This window comes from Zootoca vivipara, chromosome 5 (assembly GCF_963506605.1).
Source record: "Zootoca vivipara chromosome 5, rZooViv1.1, whole genome shotgun sequence".
In the NCBI taxonomy this organism is placed as follows: domain Eukaryota; kingdom Metazoa; phylum Chordata; class Lepidosauria; order Squamata; family Lacertidae; genus Zootoca; species Zootoca vivipara.
Window position 1 is genome coordinate 97,474,346 of NC_083280.1, and position 13,973 is coordinate 97,488,318.

A 13,973-nucleotide genomic window follows, 5' to 3' on the forward strand; every position below is an offset into this window, starting at 1 on the left:
GTCCAACCCCCTGCCAAGCAGGAAACACCATCAAAGCATTCTTGACATATGCCTGTAATCCTGTCAGGTACAATAATTTAGCATATGATTGTTCAGGCAGTTGGTGGTAGAACAAGCAGCTAAAGGGTGGGTAAAAAATCAATACTGGGTATATTTGAAGGTTCTGGGGTGGCAACTTTGCCCTCAAATATGAATCATAGAATCATAGAGTTGGAAGAGACCACAAGGGCCATCCAGTCCAACCCCCTGCCAAGCAGGAAACACCATCAAAGCATTCCTGACAGATGGCTGTCAAGCCTCTGCTTAAAGACCTCCAAAGAAGGAGACTCCACCACACTCCTTGGTAGCAAATTCCACTGCCGAACAGCTCTTACTGTCAGGAAGTTCTTCCTAATGCTTAGGTGGAATCTTCTTTCTTGTAGTTTGAATCCATTGCTCCGTGTCCGCTTCTCTGGAGCAGCAGAAAACAACCTTTCACCCTCCTCTATATGACATCCTTTTATATATTTGAACATGGCTATCATATCACCCCTTAACCTTCTCTTCTCCAGCCTAAACATGCCCAGCTCCCTAAGCTGTTCCTCATAAGGCATCGATTCCAGGCCTTTGACCATTTTGGTTGCCCTCCTCTGGACACGTTCAAGGAGCTATCAAGGAGACAGAAAGATGTGAGAGGTTTCCCTGCAAGGCCCTGGAAATGGCTCGAGGTCCCTCCAGGTCCCTCAGACATGGAAGACTCCTGAGACTGGCAGCAACTAGACAGTATGACTGTGAAAACCAGCAACAACTTTGAAACAAATTATCTGAAACTAAATGGATAAGAAATTTATAACATCCTGGTTCTTTCACGTATACTGTACTTCTTTTCTTCAAAAGTTCAAATAAAGGCTCGGCTGAATTTTCAGAGATTTACCCATACAAGCCATCTAACAGGGCTGGTTTGGTTGCTGTACCCCCCCCCCTTCAACAATTGATGTACACTATGAGATTTTGGGTGAAGAAAAAATGTCATATGCATGGAACAATCGTATTGGTCACCCATGGACTTGACATTAAATTGTGCTTTCACAAGACATAAAAGGGGCCTCTGATGAGCCAAATACAGGGGCTTCTGGCTCAGTTCCAAGACGTGACCTTCATACTCATACATACTTGGGTGGACAGCAGCTTGTTTGGTACAGAGTAAAGGAAATGTGTATATGTATGTGCGGAGAAAGCGAGAGAGAAAATTCAGAAAAAGTACAAACCTGCTTATTGACTTGGCAGTCTTTGTTCAGGTTCACAATACTCATTGCACAATACATTCACTATTTCATTCTGTCTTCCTGAAGTTTAGTACCTAGACTAACACCCAGGCTTTAACATCCAGGAAAACACTTGAGTTTAGTTAGGGTGTGTGTGTTTATTCAAAAAGAAAATCCTTCAGGCCTCACTTTAGTACCACAGATGGTGGTGCAGAAAGCAGAGATTATTATTTCCCTGTGTTGAGATAGAGGCCTGGTCCTTTGCCCTTTAACACAGGGCAGCCAGACTGAGTCCCAGCGTCAGAAGCTTCACATCACTCACAGCATTGGCTTTCCATCAGTTTCGAAATGGGCCAGGCAGCGGATTCCCACACTTCTTTTCAAATGTTTCAACATTCTGTGAAAAGCTTCGTTCGAAAACAAGTCAGCTCGAAAAATACGATCGAGCTGCAAGATGAAAAATGTAGCCATTTAAATAAGTGGGTTGGGTGGGAACTGGGTACCTGGCAATGGCCTATTCCCCTTCCCAGGTGTTGCATAGGGCAGAAGGTAGGGCCCATGAAGCCTGAGCCCTTCAGGAATGGGAGTGTGCTGCTGTGTTGCTGCAATGGGCAGAAATGTTGAATTCCCAAAGCGGCTTGAAAACAGAAAAGTATTCTTTTGGCTGGGATTTAAAGCCTTGCTGAAGGACAGCAAGAGGTCCTAGGAACCTAGCTGTCAAGGGTGCTTCCCAGCCAAAGGAATGCACACGGCAGATGGTTACCTCTTTATTGCCAAGCTGACACAGTCGTTTCTACGGTTCTGAAGACCCACACACACCCATCTAGTGTCTGGGCAGCTATTCCCAGGTCCACGCTCAATGGAACAACTGCAGGAACAGGGGACCACTCTCTCTCTCCATCGCTTTGGTATGTACCTGCACACACACAGCGGAAGACTACTCCCGTGTGACAACTTCCTATGCTCATCCCATTTCAATCCCCTCCTGGTTCTGGGAGACAGTGGTACAGGAGAGGGTGGGGAAGCCCCGGCCCCCTGCTCCCTTTCCCTTGCCTGACCTGCCTCTTTCTCCTCTTCTTCCGACCCATCCTGTGCTCCACCCTCCATCTCCGAAGCTTCCCCCTGCCTTGACCCTTGCCTCCTGCCGGAAGTCATGCCACCTTCTCCCAAGTCAGACTCCAACCCCGCTTTTCCTGGCGCACTCATCAGCCTGTCCTTTACATTCGTGAGGTTAAGGAAAAGAGAGCCTAAAGGCAAGGATTTGGCAGGAAAGGTCTCTGTAATCCTCACCATTTACATGTTTAGTAACAGCTTCAATCCAATAATCCCACCCCCTGTTAATAGTCATGTCCCTCAAGGAGCCTTCATCCAAATTAACATGCCAGCATAATCCTCTTTGTACATTTAACTATACTAAGCTCTCCTTAATATTGTTGGGCACTGTGATGAAACCCACCAGTTGTTCCAAGGGGGCTCCAAGCTCTGCAGAAATGTTATCTAGCTTGCTTTTTTTAAAAAAAAAATGACAAAATACCAGCTGGAGAAGGAAACCGAATGAAATAAGCTCCCCACAGCATGTGAAGGGAAACAAAGTGTTTTTCTATCATCCAGAAAACAAGAGGGCTTGAAATTCACGCCAATTATGTATGGAGCAAGCACAGAGATTGTTTGCATAATACAATTGCCATAGAACAAATCATTATATTCAGAAACACTGTATTAGCTTAAGTATTGTACAGTGGAACCTCGGTTTATGAACACCTCGGTTTACAAATTTTCGGTTTACGAACGCCGCAGACCCATCTGGAACGGATTAATTCACTTTCCATTACTTTCAATGGGAAAGTTACAGGTAGGTAGCCGTGTTGGTCTGAGTCGAAGCAAAATAAAAAAATTCCTTCAGTAGCTTTCGTGTGCATTTGGTATGAGCTTTCGTGTGCATGGTATCTGAAGAAGTGTGCATGCACACGAAAGCTCATACCAAAATAAAAACTTAGTTGGTCTTTAAGGTGCTACTGAAGGAATTTTTTTATTTTGTTTCAATGGGAAAGTTCGCTTCAGTTTATGAACAGACTTCCGGAACCAATTACACCCATGCTTCGGGTTAAGTACGCTTCAGGTTGAGTACTCCGCAGACCCATCTGGAACGGATTAATTCATTACTTTCAATGGGAAAGTTCGCTTCAGTTTATGAACGCTTCACAGTTTATGAACAGACTTCTGGAACCAATTGTGTTCATAAACCGAGGTACCGCTGTATGAAGCTTTTGACAGCACCTCATTCAGCCCCACAATGCTCTGTGTGGGTCTTCCCCCATCCTGGTGCCCTCCATATGTTTTTGGAATGCATCCTCCTACTTCCTTGACCAGGGTCCACAGTGCCTGGGACAGACAGGAATTGCAGTCTAGAAAAATCCAGAAGGCATCAAGTTGGGGGAGACTGCTCTCTGACAGCAATTTTCAAGCAGTTTACCTCAGGGAACAACTTATTTCTGAAAAATGTACAGTCCATGTTCCAATATCTGAATATTCTCAAAGCAAATAAACACTCCTGAAAAGATTCCAGGTTGTATTTTAGTGCAGCCAGTTTACCCAAGGCATCAGTCAGCCTACTGAGCTTATTGAAAGTGCACCCTAGAAAACACCCCCAAACCATCCCCAGAAGATTTGAGCAGTTAAATGGTATGCAACCTGCTTTTCAGGGAATCTCATCCATCACTGAAGACCCTCTCATGAGCTTCCAAAACCCTGTTTGAAAACCAGCAAAGTAGGGAGGTTTGTTTTCGACACATTCGCCCATCATCAATGCATGATCGGCATTTCATTGGATATAACCAAAGCACACCAAAAACTCCAGGCAGCCATTCCATCTGAGATTCACAGTGTATTTAGTGGCAATAATACTGAATGGTAGGAGGGTAAGACAGAAAGGTAGACAAGGACTCCAAAAGTTACATAGAAGAGTTCCAGGGCACAATCTCAAAATAACAAAATATAATTGAAAAGAGATCGTATTATGAATTAAGCTGTACAGTGGCTTAATGAATAGGGTTGCGGTAAGGTAAAGGGACCCCTGACCATTAGGTCCAGTCATGACCGACTCTGGGGGTTGCGGCACTCATCTCGCATTATTGGCCGTGGGAGCCGCGGGAAAGCTTCCGGGTCATGTGGCCAGCATGACTAAGCTGCTTCTGGCGAACCAGAGCAGTGCATGGAAATGCCGTTTACCTTCCCGCCGGAGCGGTACCTATTTATCTACTTGCAGTTTGACGTGCTTTCGAACTGCTAGGTTGGCAGGAGCTGCGACCAAGCAATGGGAGCTCACCCCGTCGCGGGGATTCGAACCGCTGACCTTCTGATCGGCAAGCCCTAGGCTCTGTGGTTTAACCCACAGTGCCACCCGCTGTAGGTTGGGGTACGTATGTCTGAAATCGGGGTGTAAAGGAGGGAGCAGAGGAGATGCACGCACCCCTCTGAAAGTTTGGAAGTTGGAAGGAGAGAATGGTCCTTTCACAAACAGATTACGGCTACTTCCTACCTCATAGCTGCACACATTTGAAAATGAATTAAATTCCACACTCCAACCAACATCGGTTTCACCCATACCTTTTTATATGCGTCAACAGTATATCCTGGAGACAGGAAAATGCAGCTACTTACTGGTTAGCATTCCTATAGCACTTGGAAGTCTTCAAGGTGCTTCCCATTCATGATCTCAGTGTTTACTTACAATGACCCTGTAAGTATGATTACGATTATCTCTTTATTGCATATGTGGACCCTGAGAGTGGCCAGCCTAAAGCCTCCTAGTGGGTTCACTGGAGAGTTGAAATAGAGAGAAGGACCCAGAAGCCCATTACCTGGATAAAAGGCACCCTAGCACTCCTTCATCAACCACTTCAAATCTTCTCATCACCAGAATTCATCCTAACTGCAATCTACACTAATGGAAGAAGGTGTTTGTGTTGAATGCAACACATGGGAGCCTTCTAGAAGCAACAGGCACACTGTGGGTAGTTCAAGGAATTAAAGCTACATTTCAAAGTGGGTTCAAAGCATAGAAGAGTTACAGGCAGATAATGCTAATAAAAGAAGAGGCACCATCATGCACCAGGGAGCACAGCAAATGGCACAGAAGGAAGAAAAAGGGAAGGTCTCTTTCCTCCTCTCCACGCTAAAAAGATGCTGCGGAGATTAGAGTCTCGGGAGGTCTCCAAGTCATTCAACATTCTTGTATTTTGTAAACAGGTTGTACAAAACTCTTAGGGTAGATTTCAGGTCCAAGTTGACAACATCTGAGGGATTAAAAAGAGAGAGAGATTTTTAGGTTAAGAGCTTGACTTTTACGAAATTAAAAATGGTCTTCTGCTAAACAAGCTTTTTTTTAAAACCAAAATGCCCCCGTGCAATTCCCTTTATACAAAATTATGAGAAACGTCAACAACAACAATAAAAACTCCCGTTAAAACAACTCTCTTAGGAATGGCAAATGAATTTTATTTGAACACTGAACTGAAATGCCTTTTCCAGAGACTCACTGGGAAGTTTAAACACATAAGCACATTTGAGAAAATAGTCAAATTTTAGAACGTTACAGAATATATTATTCTTGTAATAAAGCTGCTAAACTGTTGGACCAACCGCCTGAAAATTTAAGGCAGCTTCATATTTTAAACCTGTACCTACACAAGCCTGCTCCAAACAGAAAAGTATTTACAATGCTTCTGGAAACTATTTGGGGGGGGGGATTTCCAAATTTGTAGGGGATGGATTATTTGGGCAATCTTGGAGGCCGATGAGCATCTGTAGGCAAACAGGAGAAAGTGCTGGTCCATGCTTTCCCTCCTAATGAGGGGATTTTGTAAACAAGTCCTTTTGTGGGCCATAGCACAGGAACCCTTCCCAACCACAGCTCATTCACTCAGCTTTCATTATCTTTGCATGAGGGACAGAAAGTTGTCTTAGCCAGCACACTAAACCTCCGCATTGCCCACAAATCATGACTAAGCAGAAGATTAAAAACACATTAAATGTTATGGCATCAAATGACATTTGATACAAGATTAACAGTGCAATCCTGGACGTATTTACTCAGAAGTACAGTGGTACCCTGGTTCTCAAACGCCTTGATTCTCACAACGCCTTGGTTCCCAAACGCCAAAAACCCAGAAGTAAGTGTTCCGGTTTTCAAACATTTTTCGGAAGCCAAAAGTCCAATGCAGCTGTTGGCTATTGTTTTGTTTTATAAGCACTGTGGTCTAAACCACGGAGCCTCTTGGGCTTGCTGATCGGAAGGTCAGCGATTCGAATCCCTGCAACGGGGTGACCTCCCATTGCTCTGTCCCAGCTCCTGCCAAGCTAGCAGTTCGAAAGCACATCAAAGTGCAAATAGATAAATAGGTACCGCTCCAGCGGGAAGGTAAACAGCGTTTCCGTGTGCTACTCTGGTTTCGCCAGAAGTGGCTTAGTCATGCTGGCCACATGACCCGGAAAAACTGTCTGTGGACAAACGTCGGCTCCCTCGGCCAGTAAATTGAGATGAGCACTGAAACCCGAGAGTCGTTTGCGACTGGACTTAACTGTCAGTGGTCCTTTACCTTTTACATTGTTTATTGCTTTCATTTTATGGATCAATGGTCTCATTAGAGAGTAAAATTCATGTTAAATTGCTGTTTTGGGGTTATTTTTAAAAGCCTGGAATGGATTAATCTGTTTTGCATTGCTGCCTTGGTTTTGGAATGCTTTGGTTTTGGAGCAGACTTCCGGAACGGATTAAGTTTGAGAACCAAGGTACCACTGTAAATTCCACTGAGTTCAGGTGTGCCAACTCTAGAGGGCGGAAGTGCCGCCAGCCCCCTCAATATTCCTCAGCAGGGGACTCAGCTCCCCCAATATTCAGGGGTTGGAGGAGGCCGAACTGCTGAGCCGAGCGCAGGAGCCCATCCAAGGCAGGCGAGAGAAGAGGAGACACGGCCATTGAAGCTGCATGGTGCTGGGCAAGGCCCCTGCAATATCTGGTCCAAGGTGGCTCCTCTGAGTTCCATGGGGCTCACTCAGTGGTGGTCGGTGGCTATTTTGCCTGGTGGGTGGAAGGCAAGGAAGCCAACGATAGATGGAGACAGAGCCAACGAGAGGCGGAGCCCACTAACTCCAGCTTTCTCACCTTCCTCATCTCTGCTGAGTTCTACAAGAGCAACAGTGAGACTAAGGAGCAGGAAGACAATCAATTGTGCCCTCCTCTAAGCTGGTTGTTAGCATGAATACAGGGAGATGGGGGCTCTTTGGGAGCAGGATGAGATGGGTGGGACAGAAGCTCATTTGCCCTGATAGACCAGTCTCTGCTAGTGACACTGCCTGGAAAACATGGCCATGGAAATTCAGCCTTAGACTACACTTTATGGCTGTTAACCATCTTGAGAATGAAGCCTAGGAGAAAGCTGTAGAAAAACAGCCCACGTGGACATGGCTAGAGATGCTGCTGCAGTTGGGAGAACCAACAATTTAAATCCCTCCCATGCTTGCCAACATGCATGCCCAGTTGAGCATGTGCTTGTTTCAGTGAAACTCAGGCCTGCGCACGATACCTTCTGGTCGAGCTTTGGGCTTCTTCAGCCCTCCGTCCTGCATCAGTTCAAAAGCAAAGGAAACATTGTGAACCTGCAAAACAAACCAGCCACACAAAAAAAAAGTTCTTAAATTTTCATAGTGGGATGAAAAGACCCCCTCATCCCCCCGTTTCCCCCCTCATATTGCTTAGCGTACCCCTGGATGCGTGTTCCCCAGGATTCTTAAGTCAGTCTACGTGGTTAATGTATCATCTTTTTTCAAGAAAAATCACATTGCTTAAACCCTTTAGGACTTGTTCAGGTGACCCCACGGATCAATGTAATATGCCCGGTGGAAGCTCATTCATTTCAGCCACAGACATTGTCAGGCCTGGAATTGAATTCTAAGCACAGAAATTTCATGCGGCTGAGTCCCTGCTGAAGGTGCTGTTGGCATCACATGTATGTGTGAATACTTCATGTAAAAAAAAGAAAAAATGAAGCAAAAACCCTGCATATATGAACCCTTGGACATCAGAGAGGAACACTCTCCCTGAAATGCTAGCTTTCCAAAAACAGAGACTTTCAATATCTGTGCGGCAGCATTAAACACATCCCCCCTCATCCCCGCAACAACTGGAAGTGCTAAAATCCAGGAAATGTCACATGAAGGGTTGTGGGTTCGAGCCCCACATTGGACAAACAATTCCTGCATTGCAGGGGGTTGGACTAGATGACCCTCATGGTCCATTCCAACTCTGCAATTCTATGATTCTATGACTGGTACATCGAGTTCAGCTGTCAGAAGTGACGGGAGCCACAATAACTGTTATTGGTAATTAACTGGCCCGTGCAAGGAGATCATATATGAACCGGGCTGTAAATGACACATCAGCGTCATTCTGATGAAAACAGGCTTCATTCATGATATATGGATCAAAGTGCAGCGAATGGGAATGGGAAGAATATTCTCTTTGATTAAAGACTGGAGTAGGTTGTCTATAAGGCAAGCTTTGGAGGAACATTTTGTTTTGTGCAAATGCACCGCAGTGGGTGGGGGGTCTCTTTCTGCAGTTACGGTAGATAAAAAGAGCTCGCTTCCTTGCTGCCATCTACCTTGAAAGGACCAATTCTTGCAAGGGCCACACACAGGAGGAAGGGTTTTAATTAAAACTACTCACAGTGGGTGGCGCTGTGGTCTAAACCAGTGAGTCTAGGGTTTGCCGATCAGAAGGTCGGCGGTTCGAATCCCCGCGACGAGCTCCCGTTGCCCGGTCCCTGCTCCTGCCAACCAAGCAGTTTGAAAGCACCCCCCAAAAAAGTGCAAGTAGATAAATATGTATCGCTCCGGTGGGAAGGTAAAAGGTGTTTCTGTGCGCTGCTCTGGTTTGCCACATGACCTGGAAGCTATACGCCGGCTCCCTCGGCCAAATTTTATGGTTGGACATGTTACTTGACTGAGAGGCGCCTGGAACACTGTGGGCAAATCAACGTACAAGTCCTCTAAATAAACCAACACAAAATAGAATCATAGAATCATAGAGTTGGAAGAGACCACAAGGGCCATCCAGTCCAATCCCGTGCCAAGCAGGAAACTCCATCAAAGCATTCTTGACATATGCCTGTCAAGCCTCTGCTTAAAGACCTCCAAAGGAGGAGACTCCACCACACTTCTTGGCAGCAAATTCCACTGCCAAACAGCTCTTACTGTTAGGAAGTTCTTCCTAATGTTTAGGTGGAATCTTCTTTCTTGTAGCTTGAATCCATTGCTCCGTGTCCGCTTCTCTGGAGCAGCAGAAAACAATCTTTCTCCCTCCTCCATATGACATCCTTTGATATATTTGAACATGGCTATCATATCACCCCTTAACCTTCTCTTCTCCAGGCTAAACATGCCCAGCTCCCTAAGCCGTTCCTCATAAGGCATCGTTTCCAGGCCTTTGACCATTTTGGTTGCCCTCTTCTGGACACGTTCCAGCTTGTCAGGATCCTTCTTGAACTGTGGTGCCCAGAACTGGACACAGTACTCCAGGTGAGGTCTGACCAGAGCAGAATACAGTGGTACAAACTGAGTACGAACTGAGGCTCTATCCTTCCTTGGCACACATACAGCTTCCCGTCAGGGGCTCCAAGGTCTCCTATGCAAGCCAGCCTATGAATTAATACTCATTCATACATGTTATAGTGGAATTTCGATATTTTTATAATGCAAGGTTGGTTCAGCAGTTCCGGCGCACATAGAATTCATTGAGCTACAGACTTCACTATTATTATTATAATACCCTATTACTGTATCAAGGTTAGGGTTATCCTATACCCTTTTAAAATGCAGGGTTTTTTGGAGGGGTTATTGGGTTGTTGTTGTTTTTATTTTGATTATGTATTTTGCGGTTTTATATTTTTATGGTATGGGGTGGCATATAAATTTAATAATAATAATAATAATAATAATAATAATAATAATAATAATAATAATAATAATACCACTACCCTATACCTGCAGGTCTCAGGGTTGTTCACAGGGGAAAATCAGAATATAAAACCACAAAGTACATAATCAAAATAAAAACAACAACCCAAATAACACCTCCCTCGACCTATTTTAAAAGGGCATACTTCTTTGCTATCAGCAACAGAATTGCAAAGCTTTCCCCAGCACTTGAATAAATAGAATTCAGACAAGTGCCCAGAATTTTGCTTTAAGGTGACCAATGAGAGCTTCTCTCTGTACACTAAAGAGTGACTCGGCTGTTTTATAGTGTACACTGTGTGATTGGAGGCTTTTGAATTCTGCTTTTTAGATTGCAATGTATCGATTTACTTTTACTATGCAAGTTGGTTGTTTAGCATTGCTGTTGCACACCACCTTCATTTCTTAGGAACGGTTTTATAAATCCTCAAAAGAAAAATAAAATAAACGGAGAACGCCCACTGTGTGCATGTGAGGGGGCTTTCTCCTCCTCTTCAGTTAGGAGATACGTCCTCGTGGAAGATGGGGGGGGGGCAAGATGGATCAACAGGCACTGCCCATGAGATTTTTCAGTCACATCCAAGGAGAGGAGGAGCAGCCAAGATTCCCCCCACCAGCCATTTGTGTGAGAGAGCGGATTCTGTCCCCTTCACTTGCCCATTGTCCCTCCCAAAGGATCAGCAGGATCATGGCCTTTTCAAGTGCCCTGTGCACACAGATCCAGCTGCTCTATTGGAGCACAGTCTGTGAGATAAGGGTGACTCGAGAGACTTTACTTTCTCTTCAAATTATATTTGCAGGCCATTTTATCTTTAGATTTCTCTCATACACCCCTGCAGCTAATACATCATTGTGAAGCTGCGGGCTGCACAGTAGCTGCTGGATTAATTGGTTTTCCAGGTAAGATTCATGGCTAAGCTTCTCAGAGCCTTTAACAGAATTATAAAATGCTAACCATGCAGCTTCTCTGCCGCCATTATGAGAACCTGCTGGTTTCACTCTGGCTTTAGTGGCAAATATGAAGATGGAAGGCTCATTTGAATGCGGCAAACCATTCACACAGGAGAATGAATATGTGTTAAATCTCATTTGATGCTTATCTCAGCAGCTGTGGAAAAATTGAATGAAAGAAAGAAAACATAGAGGGACTGTTGGGAAAGATCGGGATTATTACGGATTTTGAGTGAAGATTTGGACATTAGAATAAAGACGGCAGTGTGGACAGTTATCAGCAATCCCCAAATTTTGAAGCATGGGAACTCAAAAAAAATTTATGATTTGGCATAACATTCGGTTTAATTGATATGTATTTGTATAATTTGAAATAATGGATGTGATATAATTGTGTTTTAATTGGAAAATTAATAGATTTTTTTATTAAAAAAATATGAATGCAGCAAACCAAAGTTGCCTGGCTGGGATTCCTACCCACCTTCTGATCAAAACTTTCAGGTGTTAAATAGAAATGGTGGAGCGGAACAAAATAGTCCTCGAGGAGACCCATCAGCAACACCAGGTAGACGCCATCTGCAAACTGAAGAGAAACATGAGTGACCCCAAGAGAAATCAATCGAGTGCTGCCTGCAAACTATCAGCTGAATCAATAATCAATATCTCCTGGGCACATCAGCTCTGGTCGGAATTGCTGGCATCAATTGGTGTTTGCAGGGATTTTACTGATTTATTATTACCCCACAGAGGATGGAGGTGAAGAAAAATGCAAAAGAAGAGCGAGTGAAACAAGAAAGGGTGTTTCCAAGTGTGCAAGGGGGGGGGTGGACCATAGCTGTCAAGTTCTCCCTTTTTTCCAGGGAAATTCCCTTATGCTGAATAGGCTTCCTCGCGAGAAAAGGGAAAACTTGACAGCTATGGGGGGGGGGACGGACCAATCTATCAAATGCCAACTTTATATTCAACTGTTGTCCTTCCAAGGCAGCCGTATTTAATTCCTCGTGCCGCAGCAAGAGATGCAGAACACAACAGGTTAAATAGGAACTTGGCTTGCCTGTTATTAGGATAAATACATTTCGGGCAAGACTGCGATGGTGTCCAGCAACTAAAATGGACAAGGTGAGTTTATTTGCTACAGTGCAAATAAAAGTTTACAGACCCCTTTTACCAAGAAATCCTGAGACCAATAAGATTGAACTCATTGGTCTTGTACTTGCCTCTCATTTTCAGTTTAAGGTTTTTCTGTTTGCCGCGTCTCAACTGCGCATACCCTTTCTACCACCTGCTTGCATATTTTGACAAGCCAAAAAGAACAGGGGGAGCACGACAGGAAGCTGAGTTTCACTACTGTTGCTAATATTTAAGCGCTTACATTACTTCTGCCTTCGTCTGGACCTGGGTAGCTAACCTGTGTCCCTTTACGTCAGGCAACCCCAAACTTTGGCCCTCCAGATGTTTTGAGACTACAATTCCCATCATCCCTGACCACTGGTTCTGTTAGCTAGGGATCATGGGAGTTGTAGGCCAAAACATCTGGAGGGCCGCAGTTTAGGGATGCCTGGTCTAGGTGCTGAGGGGCCACCTTAGACCCTTGGAATAAAGGGGTGGGAGATGTGGAGACATTTGTGGCCCCCTTACAGGCCCTCCATAGAAGTAAATGGAGCTACCTTTCCATTTGCTTCCATGGAAAAGGGAAAGGAGTTGAAAACTCAGAAAGGAGGGGGGATCATTTTCTCTCCAGACCATGTTGCCTCAAGAACAAAGATGGGGATATTTTATGTAACTTCAGTCCTTCCCCTTTGCCCCGTTCAGCTACATATAACAGGGAAATTGGGTTGAAATTGGGGAAAACTCTCCAGGGGAGAAAGACAAGGGGATGTAATATTTACCTACGGCAGAGATGTAGCTTAAACTGGTCCTGTATTCAGGCTCAGATATTTGAGTGGGAAAGCAGCTTAGAGAGAGAAGTTTTTTATCAGCAAAAACAGTCTTGGAGGAAAAGTTTACATGCTTAAACCCCAGTCATCTAATAACATTTACAGCCTCCTGCAGATACTTTGATTCATTTCTTGATTTTAAAAAGGAAGATGTTCAAAAATATCTGAACGCATGGTTTGACTGTCAACGCTGGGACTGAGGAACGCCTCTTACCTGGGTTTCTAATTCTGTCACTTCCAGATTAAGTTTATTTAGGTGCTTGTTCACAAAAGTGATCAGGGACTGAAAAGGAAAAAGAACACAGCAGGTAAGGAAATTAATGAACCAGCGATATGCAGATCAAGGCTGCAACCCTAAGCCCATCTACTGGCGTGCCTAGGACCGCACCGCTATTCATTTGACACTTCTAAGAAGGAACGTAAACACTTTCACAGTACAAAACCACCCATTTGTAAACCTTGTGCTTATGGAGAAGGAAACTTTGGCAGGTTTATTATATTTGGAATTCAATGGAACGTGGACTGATTCCCATGAAGTGTCTTTTGCCCACGCAAGCGGCATCCTCCAGCAAAGCTGCTCCCCTGGGGAAATGTGCTCTGGAAGCATCTGATGAAAGACAACTTGGACCTTCCAAGGAGGCTTGCTTTGAAACATTTTTCAGCACAAGAAAGCTCCTCAATCGACAGACTCACCAACAAGCAACAGGGAGGGAGGAAGAATGTAAATCCTCAGGACTCTACAAACCGCCTAAGGCAAAACTTTCTTACACGCCTCTGCAGCCTGGCTCTTGAGGGTTTTTGCCTGGCTGTCCTTTGATGAATGCCT

General features: G+C 44.6%; 1 protein-coding gene across 3 annotated transcripts in view; it reads right to left on the reverse strand.

The window, feature by feature from the left end:
- Positions 1–3,521: 3,521 nt before the first annotated feature.
- PARVB (parvin beta) overlaps positions 3,522–13,973 on the reverse strand; it is a 45,966-nt gene continuing 35,514 nt past the window's right edge. For all 3 annotated transcript variants that reach the window (XM_035137882.2, XM_060275187.1, XM_035137883.2), the window contains exons 10-13: positions 13,362–13,430; positions 11,692–11,793; positions 7,829–7,901; positions 3,522–5,539 (exon numbers count right to left, since the gene is read on the reverse strand). In XM_035137882.2, the coding sequence (XP_034993773.1) occupies positions 5,463–5,539; positions 7,829–7,901; positions 11,692–11,793; positions 13,362–13,430 (321 nt within the window). In that variant the 3' untranslated portion in view covers positions 3,522–5,462. The remainder of the gene's footprint in view (positions 5,540–7,828; positions 7,902–11,691; positions 11,794–13,361; positions 13,431–13,973) is intronic.